Source organism: Stegodyphus dumicola, chromosome 10 (assembly GCF_044657685.1).
Source record: "Stegodyphus dumicola isolate Sdum_Otavi_A_Nest chromosome 10, ASM4465768v1".
Lineage (NCBI taxonomy): Eukaryota > Metazoa > Arthropoda > Arachnida > Araneae > Eresidae > Stegodyphus > Stegodyphus dumicola.
The window spans coordinates 114808325-114831261 of record NC_140777.1 but is presented as its reverse complement, the minus strand read 5'-3'; the positions used below and the strand labels follow the sequence as shown (position 1 = coordinate 114831261).

The 22937-nt window shown below is 31.5% G+C and overlaps 1 protein-coding gene across 2 annotated transcripts in view; it reads right to left on the bottom strand.

Annotated features, from left to right (window-relative positions):
* Window positions 1–5675: 5675 nt before the first annotated feature.
* The window catches only part of LOC118202418 (phosphatidylinositol 3-kinase regulatory subunit alpha-like), a 313423-nt gene continuing 296161 nt past the window's right edge, over window positions 5676–22937 (bottom strand). For both annotated transcript variants that reach the window (XM_085825402.1, XM_085825403.1), the window contains exons 17-22: window positions 20977–21157; window positions 16910–17160; window positions 16621–16797; window positions 12829–12912; window positions 9324–9494; window positions 5676–6846 (exon numbers count right to left, since the gene is read on the bottom strand). In XM_085825402.1, coding sequence (XP_085681528.1) covers window positions 6636–6846; window positions 9324–9494; window positions 12829–12912; window positions 16621–16797; window positions 16910–17160; window positions 20977–21157 — 1075 coding nt within the window. In that variant the 3' untranslated portion in view covers window positions 5676–6635. The remainder of the gene's footprint in view (window positions 6847–9323; window positions 9495–12828; window positions 12913–16620; window positions 16798–16909; window positions 17161–20976; window positions 21158–22937) is intronic.

Genomic DNA, 22937 nt, shown 5'->3' with positions numbered 1-22937 from the left:
CTATTTGAAGCCAATTCAAAAGTATATATGAAAATATTGAAAAAGAAGATAAGTTTCGGTACTTAACAATGTATGTCTGAAGATTCTAGAGCTTGCAAAATTATTCAGAGTTACCCACTACATGTGAAAATTATAATGAAGAGCATGTTTAAAATCATGATTTGGCTGGGATGAATTATCAGTTGCATTCTATACAAGCCAGCTTTTGAACCTTGTTGTAAAAACTACTACTGAAGAAAAATGGAAGTTACACACACCGAAATTATACGAAAATTTATAATCATATTGAATGTATTGGTCAAATCTAATAAAGATTCAGCTCTTCCCTTTGTAGAAGTTTGTATTCTGGAAGGCATTTAGAGTTTGGTTAAGAAACCCTGCAAGTTAAAAACAAATTGGATTTTCTTAAGAAAATGCTTATGGAGAAAAGTTTAAAAAAATATTTTTGTTTCTGAAAGCTGAAGTTGAAGAGAAGAATGTTTCCAGGGTTCATACACATTTCTGCACACGGAAATTAAGTACTTTTAAGTACCAATAATGAAAAATATTAAGGACCTATGAGCAAACGGGAACTGAATAAATTCAATTGAAGATATTATCTATGCCTGAATTTCACTTTTGTAATACCATCCTAAAAATAAAATAGATCCCTAAGTAGTACGCATTATTACTAAACATGAATTAATTAACATACGTAATTGTTAATAAGTTTGAGAATAAAATAAATTATGCAATTTATCAAGTAGCATTAAATATTTTACACTTATGATAGTCGGTCATATTTGAACGTTTATATCGATTTCCTTCTCTTTTAAGCATCTTTTCTAACAATTAGAGATTTGTCTCAATATGCAAAGCAGTGCTCTCACCAGTTTCTGCGTGCTTCATCTCCTAACTTGTCAACCTCTCCATAATGCACCTATGAGGGTTTAAATGATCTGGTAAAAGTTAAATAGTCCAAAACCCCTGACAGACGTGAAGCATAATACCACTATGTATGAAATTAACTACAATATATCAGACAAAGGTTTGAATAAGCTTCTTATTTAATAAGAACTTAGAACATAAAGTCATGTTCTGATGCTAACAAGATCAATTACAACTCACGGTGATGTAATTAAACAAGAACAGTCAAATTCAAACTAATAATGTGCACTAGTTGTCAAAGATTATACAATTTAATTGTAATTTAATCTGGTTCAATAACTCTATCATATGAGGAAATAGAAATGGGAAATTATAGTAAAGGTTGAAATCATAAACAATTGAGTAATTTACATAATAATAGCTGCACATATCTTTGCAGAATAATTTTCTTTATGTACTCAGTTTCTTTCTTCAACACACTTCCTTTTCAATTTAGGATGTTTGGATTTAATTAAGGATTTCCGTTATTCTAAAAAACACTAAATGCATTTAGAATGTACAGAAAAAGCGGCTAATTTTATTTCTTTAGTAATATGAACATTCAGAAGCAATATGAAATATATATAATAAAGGAAGGTTACAGAGCTGATGTGGCAGAATTTCTAGAATTTAGTGACACACCGAACAACAAAATCTAGAAATGGCAAAACTTTTAGAATTTTGAGCAAGCATTGGAAGCAGAATTTAGAAAGGCAGTAGGCAGCAGAACTTAGGATCCACAGAGATTGCATCAGGTGGGAAAATGCCTAGTGCCAGCTATGTATATGATTCATTAAGAAATATTAGATGAATCTTTTAAATTGTAAGTTTTCAATTTCTTTATTAATAAAAAAATCCCTTTCTATAATGTCTGTCCATGTGATAAGATCAGAAACATTTTTGATTATTATCCATGCTTCTGTCTAGTGAAAAGTAGAGAAAATAAAGAGAAGATAAACATGTTAAGATTCTAGAATCAGAAGTAATACATTCAAATATTATGTTTTCATTGTTCTTCCAGATGTTCCCAAATTAAGGAATTCATTGTAAACTTTCTGTAAATACATCCACTACGTGTTGATACCATGGAGACATTTTTTATTTTGTCACATATTTCTCGAATCTTCTAGAATCGTAGGTCTATAAATCTTGCCTTCAAATCCTTCTAAAGTTCCAAGCCAATGTCTAAAATTCTAAAGAAAAATTATCCCTACTATTTCTGTAACAGAAAAAAAGCCAGAAATATTTTGGAAAAAAGTAGGAGGGATAAAATTTTAGAGAAAACTGATGCACATTCTGAGAATTTTGAATATTCTGAGACAATTACATGGGAAAAACTCTTACTTTGAAAAAAATTAAAAACAAGACATTTTTAATTAATTACATAGCTAATTTTGCTTTTGCTAAGAGCTGTTTCGTAAATTGTGCTTTATAGCATTATACCTTGTTTATTTTTCAGATTTAAAATATTCTATGTTGCCAAAATGAAACTTTATAATATGACAGCGAAAAATAAAAATGTTTTATTTTAATGATATTTTTTAAATATAATTTCACTATATTACCATTATTTTAATAAAATTTATCCATGTTACAATGTTTTAAAAAAAATCGTCAAAAAATACTCTGATTTTGGAATTAAAAAGTTTCTATAGAGACTAATCTTAAAATCGAAAAAACTGTTGAATTTAGTCGCCAAATTTAGAACCGTTTAATAAAAGAATTCACATCCCCAAAATAAAAAGTTGTTTAAGAGCTCTTAACTAGAAAAAATGAATTTTGAAATGCTTATGTTTCACTTCTTGCTTAGAAACTCGAGTATTCCATCACTTATATTAGAAATAGAAACAAATTATAACTCATGAACCCATTCAAAAGATTACCATATATACGGCGGCCCACCAGCGGCCGAGCGGTAAAGTCGCTGAACACTGGCAGTTCGGTCCGAGGTTCGAATCCTGCGAACGGGCTGGCTGCATGGGTGTTTTCGTGGTTTTCCCCATGTGTAACGTGTGTACGAGCCAGTTTCCCTTAGAAAGTCCTCCACGAAGGCATCCGTGCCCTTAAGCAGATAGCCCTCGAGGCTTTGCCGTAATTAAATAACCAAACCTAAGCATATATACGGCAGTGAATCGCCAAAAATATTCCTCAAAATACTAATTCCCACTCAAAATGACAGTCGTAAAAACAGACAGAAATTTCAGATGATTAAAATTAAGGACCTTCTGTTAATTTTGGCCAAAATTAAGGACTTTTAAAGACAAAAAATCGATTCCAAAAAATCTAAGGACTCTTAAGGGCCATACGAACCCTGGTTTCGTTTGGCAAAATCGTGAGTATTGAATATAAATTAAAAAAAAAAAAAAAAAAAAAAAACAATATTCTGTTTCTTTTATTCCACTGACAGTAGCTGATTTAATTGCAGAAGAAAAATATCAAATAAAAGAAAAAAATTGCATATTTTGTGACAGACAAAGCGCATGAAAATAATTCTTTACAGTGCAAAATATTTACGTAGGCTCTTTTTTGTCAACACCCCCCGATGAGCTATAAAGAAAAGACGGGTGAATATACAAAAAAGATTTTATTACCAAAAGTAATGTGCAATACAGGTTATTTCTCTACATTATCATCTTGAAGATTGATGCATTTGCCATATCTGTGGACAAGCTTTGCAATACACTCTTTATAAAATGTTCCCACCAATGATTGGAAGTGAGTTGCGATGCTTTCTTCGAGCTCCACAAAATTTTGGAAGCACTGTTCCCCAAGGAACTACTTTAGTTCAGGGAAAAGATGAAAGTCCCTAGGTGATAGGTTGGGACTATATGGTGGGTGTTCGAAAATGTTTCATTCAAATTGCTGAAGGAGCCTCTGGATTACACGAGCGCTATGAGAACAAGCATTGTCATGGATCAGAACAATTCAGAAGTCAGCCTGCCTCTTTGTTTGCTTTGAATAGCTCTCCGTAAGTGTTGCAAAGTTTCACTATATGAATCTGCATTAATTGTTGTTCCAGGCTGCATAAACTCCACAAGCAACATACCTTTTTGGTCCCCAAAACAGTTTCCATAACCTTACGTTTGTTGAATGTTCATTTGAGTTTTGTGGCTCTCTTTGGAGAATTTGTGAGATGTGTGAATTTTGAATTGTTGTGATTGTCGTTTTGTTTCGGGCATGTCATATTGAACCTATGTCTCATCACCTGTCACAATGTACAAAAAAATCTTCTCCATCGGTATTGTAACAGTCAAGAAACTCCAACGCTGCAGCCATTCGGCGAGTTTTACGGTTGTCAGTCAACATCTGAGGGACCCAGCGAGCGAAAACTTTTCTGTAGCGTAACTGTTCAGTAATGATAGAGTACAAGGCAGATCATTAAACTTCCAGAAATTTGATCGATAATTCACTTATGGTGAACCTTCGATTTTCCTTAACCGCTTGGTCAACTAGTTGAACAATGTCGTCTGTAGCGAATGACTTGCGTCCTTGACCCCCTTCATCTTTATCATGCACATCAGTTTGGCCATCTTTAAACTTTTGACACCATTCACGAACAACACCATCACTCACAAAAGCTGTCTCCACACATTCAACTTATTTGTAGATGAATTTCCACTGTGTTAGCTCGCAATTCACACTTCGCGGGAGAATCAATAGCAACAGCCATGTTTATGTGACTGCAACTCAACAGGAAATGGCGTGTTGAACTCGCCAGGGACAGAGCTTGTGGAGGGGAAGATGGGCAGTTGTCGACTATGCACACCAACCACCTGTCACATGTCTGGGGGGAAACTCTTATTTCAATAAACTATTATAAGAAAAAAGTATTAAATTCTGTTGTTCAGATTGTTATTATAAACATCAAGCATGAAAACATGTAAAAAGTATCTTCAATTTTTATTCGTTAAAGGCTAAAGGGAGGGAAATATGCTGTTGATGTGAGGATATATTGCTTTTTTTGTAGAAAAACTGAATTTTCTAGGAAAACCAGAAGTTTTAAAAACAAAACAGCCTGTTTTGTCCATTTGAAAATCGGACACTGTTATAAATTTTGCAAGTCCAATATCAAATGCATTTATTTGCAGCAAAAGAATTCAATTTTGATGCATCAAGAACTGCCTGGAAATAAGAAAAAGGTGACATACTTGAACCAGAGAAGAAATCACTGTCTGATTTTACTACATCTAACAACTTAAGTACTTCTATTGAAATATTGATTCACACGTTATAACTGAAACTGAAGACTAAAGGGAAGAAGCAAGGAGTATGCATACTCATCAACACTGGCTAACAAGATTCTTGCACTTTTAAAGAAACAGCTAAGCAACTAGGTGAGAAGCCAACCAAAAAGAAAGTTTAATTCATTCTCAGTTCGGAATTAAAATTAAGAAAAAGCAGCATTTGTTTATGACGCTAACTTGATATTTTTGAAAGATAACATTTATGACATATGTACACTATAGAAACTTTAAAGCACATATTTTTTTTACTTAAAAATTTAGTATTTAAATAAAAAAGAGCGAAAAATAATTTGTTCATGTTTTATATCATTACTGCATTTATTATTTTAAGTGTAAAATACAACTAAGTTTTAACATTTACTAAGAAGTTATAATAATACAGAAATACATAAATACTCTCACTTTGGCATTTTTGTAAAGAAGTTATAATAATACAGAAATACATAAATACTCTCACTTTGGCATTTTTGTAATCTAAAGATTTTAATTTAGTCTTTTTAAATCTAAGACAAAGAAAAACACAAATTTTTCTGCAATTATTCTTTTTATAATTCACAATTTTATTTACATATTTTAGTAAGAGAAAATACAAATCAGGACAAATAAAAAACAATGAATTAACATAACAATAATTCAGCATTGATAAAATAACATTTTGTCATATTTACGAAACTCTGCATACACAAAAATTTACACAACATCACAGACAGGTATCACATGACACGATGTAAAAATGTTTCATCACTGTCAATCATTCTGATGTAGAGTTTGTTAGTTATAGGCTCCCAATACACAGATAAAAACACAAAACTTTCAAAGAATAATAAAGAACTTATTTAAATGTAGCTTTCAACCAATTTTTTTTATTAATTTGTAATGTATTTTTATCCTAATTACTGGTGCATTTACAAAAATTAAATTTGAGAACATATAGAAATTTAGAAAGAATAAAAATTTAGAAATTCCTCAGTTCTTGTTCATTTATTATTATTAAACAAGCCAATGCAAGTACAGCATAATAACAGTACTCTTTTTAGAAACAATGTTAAAAATTAATGACGAATTTATTATAATTATTTTGCTTCATGAGATGCTGAAGTGCATGAAAATTTGTATCAAAGGCTTGGGCTATAGTTGTGATATTAAGTGATTCTGATTAATGAAAATATAAATTAAAAATGTGTAAACAGTATCTAATACAATTTCATACATTACAAAATTTTTGCATAAATAATTTAGTTTTAAAAGCAAATGCTGATTTGCTATTCATTTTCTATCCTTAAACAAGCTCTCAAGCAGAACAAGGATAACCACAGTGACATTCATACTGACAAAATTTCATACATTTATTATTCACAAAATGAGGCTGTGTATCAATTTGTAATTGGCATGACAACATACAGATACACATTTGATCACAATTCACTTTGCTATAAAAATGGCAAGTAAAGAATGCCCATTGGTTGCATAACTCCAAAAGTCTTTTCAGCAGTTTGTACTTTGATTTATGTAATGATCGAGACTAAAAACAGGATATGCCAGAGTTGTCTTTAGAGTGTCATTGTGCTCTTCTAAAGACGTTTGAGCATAATGAAGAACCAGGCTTTTTAGACTTGGATGAACATTATATGGTTCAGCAAATCCATAACCTCGTTCAGTCTTGTATATCAAACAATGGCCAACTTTGCCATCAGCACTGTAGGATAAAAATTATATTTATAATTAGGTAGTTTCATAAACTTTATAAGCATTGAAATACTTTAAAAAAGCTTAACAATATTTCATCTGAATGATCAAGGATTGTTGATAACACTAATTACTACATATTTTTTCTTTATGTATTCAGATCAAATGATTTCAGATACAGTAAGACCCCGCTTAACGCGGGGGATACGTTCCATCGAAGTAGAGCGTAATGCGAAACAGCGCTAAGCGAGGCTATCTTAACATGTACATAATGGGGTTAGGGGAAGACGGATAAAAAATGGTTAGGCATTAAATTTAATAATGTTTTTTTAATAAAAATAAAATCAAACATTTATTTCTTACAAAAATAAAAACAATATAAACGCATATACTTTTAAAAACAAATAAAATTCTCAGTCAGATCATTCAGTCTATTCTGGGTTTCCAATTTTCTGCCTTTTTGTCAAGAAGGCATTATGATAGATTGGCTTAATGGCATATTGCGTTCAATTTCGTCGTCAATCCATATAGACAGTCGTTTTCCCATTTCCTCTATAATGTAATTTCTAGAACGGGTAATTCTAGTTGCAGAGCTTGACGTAGTTGCAGTTGCTGATGACAGTATTTTTTCTTTATTCTTGAGAATTGTCCTTATTGTTGAAGTTGCCAAAATCAATGCAGCACTAAGTTGAGATTGACGTTCACCAGAATCTAATCTTCTAATCACTTGCATTTGAGTTTCCAGTGAAATGCTCTTTCTGGTTGCTTTCTTTTCTTGTTTTTTATTATCACCCATGATAAAAATATATAATATTTGTCACTGTATTAATCGTTATAGTATTATACAAATTTAAACTTACAATAATGTCAACAAATGTTTCAAATGATAAAAATGCGTCCACAAAGCAAGAAACACAACTACACTGTTTCGGATATGTTATTTGGAAACCTAGCGCTGCGCACAATTTCGGAGAATCCCCGGGTTGAAATAAAAGAGCACTAAACCGAAACAGCGTTAACGAAACAGCGTTAAGCGGGGTCTTACTGTAGAAGAAACTGTTCATTGAGAAAGGCAATAAAAATGAAACAGTTAACAAACTAAAAAGAGAGATTATAATTTTGTATATTTTACACAAATGAACTTTTCATAGTAAATCCCATGAACAAACATTACTGGCAGAAAAATTTCATGCTTACGGATACTGAATTAAGAACACTAAGTTCAAAATCACTAAAAAACCTAAGCATAAAAAATATAAAGAGTTGATTAAAACATATTCTTTATGCTAACCCATATAGTTAAGTGGTTTGGAGGGGACGACCATTCATTGTTTTGAATCCCAGACAAGACAGATTTTCATAATTGCAGTATGTTTCTTGCATAGGATATTTAAATCCAAAATTAGATATTAATGGAAATGGAAAAAGTTTACAAAACATACATTGATCATTGATTCACAATATAGCCTTATTCCATTCTTCTGAGGTTGCTCTCTCTCTCTCTCTCTCTCTCAAAAAAAAAAAAAAAAAAAAAAAAAAAAAAAAAAAAAAAAAAAGGTGGGGTGGGGTGGGGTGGGGGAAGTGAAACGTAGACTAGTAGCTTTTATGTGCTTTGCTTAAATTAATGAATCCAGTCTATGTTTACATGTGTCAAACGTAATATATTCTCCAATCTCACAACACATTAAGTTAGGTTAGGTTATTTAATTACGGCAAAGCCTCAAGGGCTATCTACCCAAGGGGAGGGATGCCTTCATGGAGGACTTTCTAAGGGAAACTGGCTTGTATACATGTTACACATGGGGAAATCCACGAAAACACCCATGCAGCCAGCCCGTTCGTGGGATTCGAATCTCAGACCGAGCTACCAGTGTTCAGTGACTTTACCGCTCGGCCGCTGGTGGGCCTCACATTAAGTTAGAGAACTGAAAATATTGCGAAGAAAATCACAATCAAGAGAAAATATATTTACATTACTGCAATGTATTTATTGATAAAATTTTCATCACCTATTAGCAAGATGAATTCTCCTTTTTTCAACACAATACTGTCTAATGTGATACAAAGCACTACAGTAACTATACATATGATTAACATTTATAAAATATCATAAACATAAAATATGAAAATGTTTTGCAAGGAAATTTTCCATATTTTATGGCTATAAATGATAAAACAGATGAATATCTACAAAGTGAGAAAAACTGAAGGAACAACAACAAAAAATAATAATAATACTGAATGCAGTTTCTATTCTTAAAAATTTTTAAAAGCTAGCTTTCTTTACTGCAAATGAAAAATTTTCAACTCAGCAATACTGCAAGGAAAATTTTAAATTTTTTAAAATTAACTAATTCTCATATAATTCTTTTGATTCAAAAAATTCCTAGTCTTGATTCACTAAACTCAACAGGCTATGATACTTAACACAAAATTTTGAAGTTTACAGTAATAATTTTTATAGAAAGAAATAATGAAATAGCATACACTATGGATAATGCATACTGCCCAGGAGTTCTGCTGTTACGAATGAGAAAAGTCCCATCAGGTTTTCCAGTTAATAAGCGCATTGCTTCATTCCTGGTAAGGTCCTCTATAAACCACAATGACTGATCATGATGTGGAAGTGATTCATCATTTTGAAGAAAAGCACTTTCTCTAAAATGGGGAAAAATATAAACATTGCTGAGTAAGAAAAGTTACAGAAACATTTGCTATAAAATATATATATACTTTCTTTAAATAAAATAGTAAGAAATAATTGCCCATTTAAAATTATACTAGAGTTAAAAAAAAGTTCACAAACAAAATTTCCAAATGAAAATGTCTTGGATACCAAATAAAGCATTAAACAAATGAAGAGAGGATGTTCCTAGTTATTTGATCCATAAACTTTGAGTAAAATGGGGGTACGTGCAAAGGTTCATGGAGCAATATCACCCTGAAAACAGTGTGTAGCCTTAACATAAATATTTGCAATTATAATGCCAAGTCTTACTTTAGGAATATTTTAAGATGTCAACAGAAGCCAAACATATTGACAAATTTTAATGGGAAAAAGGTCCGGGGGTTGTCAAGTACAGGTGACTAAGAGAAAAAGAAAGGGAGGGAAAAGAGGAGTAAACCAGTAAAACAGCAGTTATCTGATATTTTTAAAAAATAAGATTTCCCTTTCAAATAGTTACATTTTGCACCTTTCACTTCTTCTTCATTTTTTAGTTACACTGTCAACTTTGTGTGAACACGGTACAATTAAACTCAAATTTTCTTATTTTTGTATGAGTATAGTATTATTAAATATTGTGTATGCGTTAGATTTGATGAATTCCAACAGTTTTATGCTAAAAAGTTACATTCAAAGTATTTTTTTCTGACCAATAGTTTTGTATCCGAGAATAGTTTAATCCATTTTACAATAATTCCTATAAAGAAAACTGTTTTGGTTTAATAACTATCTTCAAACAAATTAATAAACCAAGGTTTCACTAAACAAGACTACTTACTGTCTTAATTCCAACCACACCAGCACAGAAACAAGTAATTACTAATCATGCAATAGAGTCTTTTAGTTACGCACTTCTATGTCATAATGAACCTCTTAATATTTATGATCCTAACCCACGTCACCATCACTGCACACAGAGGATTTTAGTAAACTAGAGGACTTGACCATCTTCTACAGTAGTCATTACTATGATTAAGAGGCAAACCAACATGGAAGAAATATCCTTGAAATGTCTATTCCTGGTAGTAACAGACTGCAGCAGCAGATAATTTTATTACATATTTCGAGAAACAACATTCAGCTTATGATGGAATATAAATCCTAGTGACAATTTATGATAAAACTGAATATGAATACTAAAAACAAAATGTTGCATCTAAAAGAATTCAATATATACAAATACATGTATTGGCACATACCTGCACAACTTGCATTTAGATGGTTTCTAGATTTAGTTCAAGTTGTGTATTTTTAAGAACTTGGTATATATACAGTACAAAGTCCATAATTCGGACTCGTCGGGACTTCGGCAATTCCGGATTATGGTTTTTTTCCGGATCACAGATCATCATTTTAAATCTGGTAACATGGCATGCAGAAATTATACAATTAAAAATATGAAACCATAATTTATCAAATAAAGAGCAATTATGATCTAAAGGTTATTAAAATTTACAAAAAAAGCTTAATATTTATTTGTTTACTTTATTAAAATTTCTTTCAATGTAAGTTGTTTAAGTTGCTTCGTTTTTTGTGCTAATACTTTCTCTTTAATTTTATAAACGGACATAATTTCTTGTTCAGTTACAAAGTTCCACTGTTCAAGTCCTGTAATTGCTGTGTCGAGAATACCGACTAACTTGTCAAACGAAATTTTTTTGTTTTCAATAACCTCTCTGTCACTTTCTTCACTATCGGAAGCGTGCATTAAACGCGCATCTAAAAAAAAAAAAAAAAAAAAAAAAAAAAAAAAAAAAAAAAAGAAAAAAAAAAGAAGTGGCTTTGAGGTCTGGATTATAAATCATTCTGGATAATGGACGTTCAAATTACGGACTTTGTACTGTATATATATTTGTCATATATAAATTACTTCAAGTATAATGGATAACTGAACTACTTCAACAGCTATTTAAAAATTCTTGAATACAGTCAAATACCGAAAATCCGCCGATCTGAAATCCGCGTTGCCTCTCGGAATATAAACATTCAGTTTATAGGTTTCCGAAACTGCAACATTGAATATGAAATATCGAAAAAAAAAAATACTTACTGATTAATGACATCATAATTACCGAATAATAATGAGTCAAAACGGAAATACCAAATTACTGATATAAAAATGTTAAAAAAAGTAAGATAAAATAAATAAGTTTTTTTTTTCCCTTTAATCTGCATCGAGGTAAAAAAGCCGATGATTCACTCAACTCTTTGTTCAAGTTCACGATTTAAGTTGTATTTTCTGAGCTTTGTTATTTCATTTCACGAGATTGTTTAGTGCTGCCTTTTTTATCCAGATATTTTGTGGATAAATTAAGAATATTTTTTATTTCAGCCCTTTTTAACACAATGACAGATAAGGAACGCACTCGTGATTTTACTGCTTGCAACGTTGAAAAACGTAAACATGTTGCATTGACGGTAATGCAAAAAGTGCAAATTCTGCAAAAGATGGAAACAGGTGCTACTCCTCAATTTATAGCAGAATGGTATGGAATCGTGACATGATTGTGTGTGATATACGGAAAAATAAAGAAAAGCTGTTGAAATTTTATAGCAACAGTGATTCTAACACCGGAATCCAAAAACGGAAATCTTTGCATGACGCGAAATCGGCAAACCTCGATGCTATGTACATATAATACAATGAATAATATAATCAATTTATATATATAATAATAATTTAATGCATATAATAAATTATTGCAATAATGTATATAATAATTTAATTAAATGTATCTAATACACCTTATTCATTTTGCACTTTTAGTCCGAATATTATGCTTTATCTTTTCTGTCCTGAAATCCGCAAAATCCTAAAATCCGCACAACCTCTGGTCCCAAGCTTTGCAAATTTCTGGAATTCTACTGTATTATCAACCTAAACTGCATACATATTTATTTATCATCAGAAAATATATTATGCAATAACTTACAAGACTATCTGAATATTTGATGTATATATTTTTATTAACTAATATTGCAAAATTAATAGTAATTTATTGCATACAAATATGGTGAGAAAATTTATAAATTAATTAGAATACCCTAGAAAAATATAAACCACACAAAAGTTTTTAAATGGCCAATGAAAATTGGAGAAAAACGCTAATATTAATTTCTCAATGGTTATTTGGAAAAGAAAAAAAAAGTCCTACAACTGTATGAAATCCTTTGTTTTTAAGCATTCTTTTCAACTAAATTTCCAAAAAATTTAATAACAATAAAAAACTTAACTATTTCCTTAGCTAAGAAATAAAAGATACTAACCTCATAAGGTCTTTTGCTTCAGCACATGAATCTTGCAACAGTTTATTAATTCTATCTTTGTTGACGCCTCTTGCATTTAGCATCCTGAAACATAAATTTATATCTGAATTACAATAACACATCTGAAACAATAAATTAAACACTAAGAGCTATCACTTGCAATTAGGTTAAACAGCAACCTTGCATTTGACATAGATTTTAATCAAATCTGTATTGCTTTTGTTGACAAACAGGTAAAAGTTCCTCTTTGCCAGGAGCGCTCTTGATGAAGAGGAACCTGCGCCTGTTTTCCTGCGAAATTGATAGAATACTTTACTTTATTCCATCAACAAAGCAGCTGATCGATTTGGAGATGGTACTTAGCCTGTTTAAACCCAGCTTAACACATAAACGCAGCAGTTTAATGCAAGGCTGCTGTTTTGCCTAGTTTTAAGATTTACATTGATGCATTTCTCTGAGTTATTACTTGATTAAATAAACCTCATCCTATCAACTGCCACTAGTTATTGGCAAGAAATAAATGAAGAACTTTTAATTTTTATATACATTGGATGTTTTTGACAATGGAGACGACAAAGAAGCAAAAAGAAGGAAAAAATCATTTAGCTATGCAACATGGCATATTTTAAAGAATGCCAGTCAAAGCTAATCCTAAATTTTTAATGAAAATGAAGGAAGTAATTACTGCAGCCATTCTAAGAAGTTGACTGATTGACATTTAACAAAAATTTCTATATAATGCGTTTAACTCATTCATCACAAAAAGACTTTTCTGTGATAGAAGAAAGGTGTAACGAAAGTTCTAGATCAAAGTCGAATCACTCATAATCCAATAGACGAGATGCATGGCCTGGAGGGTTTTCCATAAATTTTAATTAAGCTTAATATTTACATATATACAATGTTGGCTAAAATGCCTGAATCGAATATTTAATGCTCAAAAGGCAATAACTGAATAGTTCCAGCTTAAATCTAAATCGAATTCTATTGCGTAGTGCATCGAAATTCTACCTTCAAGAAGAAGAATATTTTTTCAAGTCACGTGTTCAGAAGGGGAAAGGTCAAGTAAGCCAATAGATGGACTCCTAATGCCATCTCTTGGCGATATCAAAGAATATTCCTTAACAAAGGTTAAGTTAGGTTAATTGATTAGGGCTTTGCAGAGCAACGCTTACAATGGCTATTGCAGTGGTACTTGTTGAAGTATGATTTGTTGCTTAGTTTTGATGAGTTTAATTCTTTAAAAGCTATTAGGATAAAGAAATGGAGTTTTTATCATAAATTGTAAAAATCGGACATAAAACGTTCTCTTGAGAGTACGCTGAGCTGATTTTAATACTTTTTTACATTCTAATTTTTAATTTCCCTTTATAAGAGAATCTTGCCACAATCATAAACTCTTTACTGAAACTTTCTTTGCATTGGCAAAACCAGGTTTGTACAATTTTCTCTTTATTTTCGATAGTTAACAAACTATCATTTGTTGCAGCCATTTAGATAAACCCATGCTTCCTCAGCAGTCATCACATTTCCATTTATCTCCTGCTAAACAGTTTTCATATGGAGTTCTACAAATTGTTCTGTAATGAACCATGCACCTTATCATAAATTGATGAACATTGTTTAAGTTGTAAATATTGGCATATTATTTTATTTATTGTTGCTACAGATGTATTTAAAGACTTAGTAAATTATTACTGTGTTAGCAAATTTTCTCTTTTTACCAATGATTTAACTTTGAAACAGTATGTATCTTTTTTGGATAGTCATTTGGAGTCTTCTTTCCATGTTCGTTTGGAGTAATGATTGATGATTTTATCGTTTTCTAATTAATAATATTGCCTGTTTTGCACTTAAAAATTTTAACTCTATGTATTTTATAACATTTTTTGAATTATGCAATAGGAATATTTCTCTTCAGAAAGCAAAAACGACATGCTCTTACCCCCCCCCCCCCCCGGCTTGTTTACGTGCGGATTTTGAAAGAAGAATAAACTTAAAAGTAGCAAGTAATATTTATCATTTTAAATAAGCTGTTGCCAGAAATTTTTATTTCAAAATATTTGCTTCTTTTAAAATTTCTTATTGAAATCTTCGTAAAAATATGTAAACACTGTATGTATATAAGATGGCCTTGATACATGAGCACAATATGCTCATAGTGTTCACATGAAAAAAATCTAACAGACTCAGTATAAGGAATTATCATACTATATGCTCTCATGCATAAGTGATAAGCACAACCAACAAGCTAAATGAAAGATCCATGGTTCAAATCCTACTCTGTACAGTGTTTCCATTGCTCACCTTGAAATCATTGAATTTGTTGATCAAAAATTCCTTAAGACTTACAAAATATAAAATAGATAATAAAACAAATCTTAAATTTGGTCTTCTAGATGCCCATATTCGAGGGAGGACTAAGGTTATTTAAAATTTCATGACTCGAGGTACTGTTGTTTTTTTCACAATGTGAGAAACATATACACATTCATGCAGATTCTTTATTATTTAATTTCTTTAAATAATGCACGGCTCTAACATTTGGTGGCAGCAATTTGAAAAGTGAAACATCGTCTTGTAGTGGTCAAAATTAAAGTCCTTGTGCTAAAAAGAACTTGTATTTTAGATTATGATTGAGACACAGCAATGCCCAGTATCCTCCTGTATATATGAAAAAAATGTTATAAAAATATGTTAAAGACTAAGTTCTCCATTCCCATTAATTAATAAAATAAAATAAATCAATACAGTCAAATAACAAAATTCCGCCGACCTGAAATCCACCAACTCCTGAAATCCGCGTTGCCTCTCAAAATATAAACATTCAGTTTATAGGTTCCAGTAACCGCAACATTGAGTTAAGAAATATCGAAGAAAAAATACTTACTGAATAATGACGTTATAATTACCAAAAAATAATGAGCAATAACGGAAATACCAAATTATTGACATCATAATAAAAGTTTTTTCCCCTCTAATCTGCATCGATGTAAGAAAGCAGACGATTCACTCAATTCTTTCAAGTTCACGATTCACGTTGCTGTATTTTCTGAGCTTTGTTATTTCACGAGATTATTTTGTGCTGCCTTTTTTTTATCCGGATATTTTGTGGATAAATTAAGAATAGTTTAAATTTCAGCCCATTCTAATACAATTACAGATAAGAAATGCACTCATGATTTTACTGCTTGCAATGTTGAAAAACGTAAACACGTTGCATTGACGGTAATGCAAAAAGTGCAAATTCTGCAAAAGATGGAGACAGGTGCTACTTCTCGGTTTATAGCAGAATCGTATGTAATTGAGATACGATTGTGTATGATAGACGGAAAAATAAAGAAAAGCTGTTGAAATTTTACAGCAACCGTGATTCTAACACCGGAATCCGAAACCGGAAATCTTTGCATGAGGCGAAATTGGCAAACCTCGATGCTGTGTATATATAATACAATGAATAATATAATCAATTTATACATGTAATAATAATTTAATGCATATAATAAGTTATTGAAATAATGTATATAATAATTAATTAAATGTATCTAATACGCCTTATTTATTTTGCACTTTTAGTCTGAATATTATGATTTATCTTTTCTGTCATGAAATCCACAAAATCCTACAATCCTTTCAACCTCTGGCCCCAAGCTTTGCGGATCTTTCTGGACTTTTACTGTAATAATAAAAAACTCTTAGCTTTTCATGAAGTACCCTCAACACAGCATAATTTCGACACTTTTTGCCACACAGTTTTAATTATACTTTGTCATATGAATAATATTTACTTACGATAAAAAATCTTCCCGCTGTTTATATAACCTCATGATTTCAGGCTTTAAAGTATTCATTTCTCTGTCTAAGGACCTATTATATGCAGCTTGATGCTTCAGTTCCATATCCAACTGATCTTTACTCTCTTTGAGTGTTTGCAGGCGGGAATTTAGGAGGTCATAATTTTCTCTAAGTCTATAAATAAGTTCAGAATAAAATATCAAATAAATAAAAGCAACGAGTTCTGATTTCTAAACACATAATAAGGCACTTAATATATAAATTAAATTACAAAATATACACTTACAGATTAATTTCACAAGGTGCAGCACTTTTGATACTTTCTGTCAGGAGTTGCATTTGTTCTTCAAACACGGATAATGTCGCATCAAAGGCATCTTGTGCTTGCTTTTTTAACTGAAGTTCTTGTGATGTTTTACTAAAGTCTTCATAAAACTGATCAAAAAGTTTAGTTTTTTGCAGATATTCTTGATTAACTTTCATGAGTTTTTCACCCACCTTTTCAATATCTGCTGATTCCTCTTCATCAAATCCAGTCTAAAATTAAAAATTGAAATAGATAAAAACAACTGGGTAAAGCTTTAACAGTACACAGACACATTAAAAAAAATCTTATTTCCAAATGTGTTATTTACAACTTCAGTTAAATTACATGACAAATATACCGTTATGGATTTTGTATTTATTTAGCTATTTTTAATAGAATTAATTAAAATTGTTTTATATCACCATGCAATATAAACACAAGACTTATTTGAAAAGAAAGCTATGCCGGAAAATTTTAAATTCAGGAGCAGGTGCAGTTAACGTTTAATAAATAGATATCTCGTAATTGTACCCTTCTGCTATCCAGAAAAATCGCAAAAATACCAGAATGTTCTCGTGCATGATTAAAAAGCCAGATTAAACTATTTCAGTTCAGTTGTTTACTTAGTTCTTGTTGATTGCAGTGAATTCACGGTGAGATTGGAGTAGCTTTCTCTGTTTCGAATTGTGTTCTATTTAGCGTTTTAGTAGTTTAAAATTTAAGTACTGTGAGATATTGTGATTTTGTATGAATATCTCTGAGGAAATTTCAGCACTTTTTTATTTCTTTGGATAAGAATAAATTTTATTAACTTTTTATCGACTTGTGCATTCAATCCATTACAAACCCATATGCACGCAACAAAACACAATTATTTTATGCATTAAAGAATCACATGATTACTAAGGAAGTATTTTAGCATCACATGTTATTTATGGTCAGTTGCTACCTTAAAACTTGTGAGAACACAGAATATTCTCACAGTGAACACGGTGGCTGTATCGATTCTTAAATCGTTATCGCGCCTTGCCACGTGCATCGCAGTGGATAAAAACTGGAAGGACTGGTTTTGTCTTTCTCTTTCTGCCTGTCGTCGTGTTAACGAGTGTGTGGACCTTCGGGCCACACACACACACACACATACAGCTCTCGCCATCATCCACGGTACTCGATCTGAGGTCCATTTTCAAGGATGGAGGAGAAAATATGTTCTTGTACGAAGAATATAAGAAATCAGGTAAACTTTACTGATTAGGCTGCGAGGTAAAAATTGTTCCTGTGCTGTGACTCAACGTGTATAATCCTGACAATTGGATGTTTCGAAGTGACGACCATGTGCACCAATTTCAAGCCTATCTGCTAGAAATTTGATCTCTTCTATCACGAGTAATTGCACTGCATATTAATTAAGCTTCTTGCAAGATGCTGATAAGTAATGGGCCAGCGATGCTAGAGGATTAGGAATTACAGTATACAGAAAAAAAAAATGAACGCTGTGACAGTCCCGTAGGACTAACGAGTAGCACATGCCGAAGGGGATTCATGAATGTGTTTTTTTCTTATAACATATCGAATATAAGAAAAGTGTGTTTTTGTGATTTATCTAGGCTAATCAAGAAATGTGTGTTTTTGTGATTTAATAAATGTATATTTAAAAGAGAGGTACTGACTCATGCATGCCTTATTGGGTAAGTCATTTGATTCTTATTATTAATAATCATGCAATGTACTAACCACTAAATTTTTAGTTTAATGATTTAAATGGAATTAATTCGCATTTGATACTCTTAATATAATTACTTTTATACGATCACGGCCAGCAACAACACATTTATGGTGCCGTGACCAGGATAATAATAATAAAGGCATCACTTTATGGTGCCGTGACAAAAAAAAAAAAAAAAAAAAAAAAAAAAAAGAAGTTGAATTTAAGTTTTAACTGTTTGAATTCAGGTAGAGAACCATTTTATGCTTATGCTTAAAAATATAACTACACATGTGATTCCAGTATGAATACTATTGATAATTGCTTAAATATTTTGAATTTTGTGATTATGTCTGATATCAAATAGGTGAATATTAGTAATGATTGGATAAAATTTTAAATTTTGTGATTATCTGATATGAATCATTAAGAAAGATTAAGTTGAAAATTGCATATGTTAAAAAAAAAAAAAAAGTGTTAAGAAGTTGTGATTATGATAAGAATGTAGCATGTGTACAAGCTAGATAATGAATGATGATCATGTGTGGTATGGGTCAATTTAGTGTAATAAAGCACTAATTGCACTATTTTGGTAGATTTGGCTGGTCCAGATACCAGAAGAATTGAATTGTACTATGCAGGGTATCATTGATTACTAGGTAGCAGATTAAAAAACAAAGAGTGTGGTGCTAATCTCCTTGTCTTACTGCTGAATCAAATTGAAGTTATGTAATTTAGTAGTATATCTAATACAAATGTAGCTTGTAACAATGTCATGATACATTGGTGTATGAAAGGTATATGTGAAATGAATATGATCAAATGATAAAAGTAGCTAAGTAATGAAATAGTGCATGTGATTCTAAAATGTAAAGAATGAGATAATGTAACAAAGGTAAACAATGGTTAAGAGGAGTAACATTAAATTGATAATGCAATATCATTAGTAGTTGATAAATTGATTTTATCACATGTGAGTTATAAATGATATATGTCAAAATTTCTTTGATGGAATCACATTTGTGGTGATATTTTAGGTAAGAGTAGACATGCATGAGTACGTAAAAGAATAATACTAATTTAAGAATGTAAAAAAAATGTGTATCACAAAGTGTTCAAAGTGCTGTGTTTTTTTTTTCAAGCAATGTGAAAAATTAATGTGAATTATGTGTGTATAGTGCATACGAGAGCTCAACTGTGTGCGTGTAATGTTAAATGTTTATATAGTGCCAACGAAATGATAAAGTGCAGTGCCTTTGCAAGTGATATAAAGATTGGTGTGAAATGTGTATGTGATGCTGATGAAAGTTCAAGTGTATCCAGCAGAGAGGGATTGCATTTGTCCAGTGTTCGGACAAAAATTTTTTTTCTTCGGCCGGAGGGAATGTGAGACAGAATATTCTCACAGTGAACACGGTGGCTGTATCGATTCTTAAATCGTTATCACGCCTTGCCACGTGCATCGCAATGGATAAAAACTGGAAGGACTGGTTTTGTCTTTCTCTTTCTGCCTGTCGTCGTGTTAACGAGTGTGTGGACCTTTGGGCCACACACACACACACACATACAGCTCTCGCCATCATCCACGGTACTCGATCTGAGGTCCATTTTCAAGGATGGAGGAGAAAATATGTTCTTGTACGAAGAATATAAGAAATCAGGTAAACTTTACTGATTAGGCTGCGAGGTAAAAATTGTTCCTGTGCTGTGACTCAACGTGTATAATCCTGACAATTGGATGTTTCGAAGTGACGACCATGTGCGCCAATTTCAAGCCTATCTGCTAGAAATTTGATCTCTTCTATCACGAGTAATTGCACTGCATATTAATTAAGCTTCTTGCAAGATGCTGATAAGTAATGGGCCAGCGATGCTAGAGGATTAGGAATTACAGTATACAGAAAAAAATGAACGCTGTGACAGTCCCGTAGGACTAACGAGTAGCACATGCCGAAGGGGATTCATGAATGTGTTTTTTTCTTATAACATATCGAATATAAGAAAAGTGTGTTTTTGTGATTTATCTAGGCTAATCAAGAAATGTGTGTTTTTGTGATTTAATAAATGTATATTTAAAAGAGAGGTACTGACTCATGCATGCCTTATTGGGTAAGTCATTTGATTCTTATTATTAATAATCATGCAATGTACTAACCACTAAATTTTTAGTTTAATGATTTAAATGGAATTAATTCGCATTTGATACTCTTAGTATAATTACTTTTATACGATCACGGCCAGCAACACCACAAAACTCGAACACATTAAAGAGATGTACAGGGCATATTTATCCTATATATATCAAACGATTAAAAAAGCAGGTAAAATTATGGAAACTTACAGGGTGGAATCTTGATACAGGGTGGAGTAATTTGACATCTAATGTGCGATTATATTGAGCAAGGGACACATTATGATAGTAGTTGATCAATTCAACCACAGAATTAAACATCAGAGGCTCTGTGAAGCCATATTTGCCATTTCTGTGGCATATTTTGATTAATTTGTTGCTGCCACCTTTCCTGTTAAAGAGTAAAAACAAATATTATTGCAATAAATATTTATATACTATGATTAAAAATGACATGACTGCAAACATAAAACATAAATGAAACATGGTAAACACATACACACACAAACAAACAAACAAAAAAAAAAAAAAAAGGCTACACGGATTTACTTCCCATCCTGTTAATACTAAATGTAACATCTTTTTATAAGATTACCATCCTTTGCAAGGATTTAACAATGCAATAAATTAGAAGAGATTCTTTACACTACTTTAAGTAATTAGAGAATAGTACTATATTAAATAGGCACAGATAAAAACTATACTCAGACACATACATATTTTCAAGCAGTGCCATATTTCCATGTGTATTTTCCCCTTTTGCGTAACTTCCACCTTAAATATTTTAGCACAAGGTTCCGAAAATTTTATATACTTTCATAAATTTCAACTTCTTCAAATAGTTCCTGAATTTAAAAAATGAGTTCATTTACATGATGGTTGTTTATATCTTACTAACTGATTTTCTGGTGGATTTTGGGTGTATGAGCTGTCATAAATGAAGCAATTATACTGAAGAGCTTCAAGAAAATAAGATATCTAATGCTCTCAATGGTTCTGAGGATCATTATTACATATGACAAGGCAGCCTGCTGGTGACAAAGATGATGGTGATGACTTGGCAAGCTGTAGCAGATAATGGGGATAACATTAAGTGATTTTAGGCCTGGGAAGTAGCAGTATACTATAATAATGGGTGGGATTCAGGATATGGGAAAGTAGAAATTATAGTATCTTATAAGATATTGTAATGTTAATACTACTGCGTATATACTGGTATGTTTCGCATGAATAAATAATATTAGGATAGTTACTCATAGCTTATTCATATTTCTTTTATGCTCTTACTATAATCACATCTTTGGATATTAAATTACTTGCATATATTTTCCCCCTCTCAGTTTTTGAGCAGTAAAATTTGTAAAAGGTGAGAGGAAAGTAGGTGAGAAAATACAAAGTTCTCAAACACAGAATCACTTTTTTTTTTAAAATCTGAGGCAGTGCTTGAGTACATAAATCACTGACTTCCTGTTATTAAGATGTTCTGAAGTCAGTCATATTTCTTCAGAAAGATCATTGTTTTTTACTACATACCAGCAGCCTAGATTTTTAAAATGCTGTTGTACTTCAGCAGAAAATACAACATTACTATGAATAAGGAAATTGTTCGAAAACCTTAAATATTTTTATTAATTAAAAACAAAAATTAATATATTAAGCTTTCAGTATTCAACATATCATTGCAACACATGACAGGAAGATGATTACTCAAACTTTAAATCTTGCATAAGTAAAATTAAAAATGAAAGCTAATAATTTCAGATGAGAACAAATAGTTATTACAAGAAAGCTAGTCTGTCAAATACTTTCTATGCTAACAGACTGAAGAAGTCTCCATATTTAAACGTATATATGCTTCACGCCTTAACTTGGAATGATATAACTGTGTACTTTAACCCTCTTAACATAACCTGCCTTTGTTCCAACATTCCCTCAGGACAGATATGAGTTGAAAGAAATCGCCCCTCAGGATGAGGGTTTTGCATCACTAAGCCTAAGTTTAGGAAAAAAAATCAGAAACAAAAGTTTAACTCCAAACATCACAATATTTTGGTCCCATTTTAGGTAACTACTCAAGCTATCATATATACAGTAAAAAGTCCGAAATCCGGACGTCCATTATCCGGAACGATCTAAAATCCATACCTCAAAACCACCAACAACATTTTTTC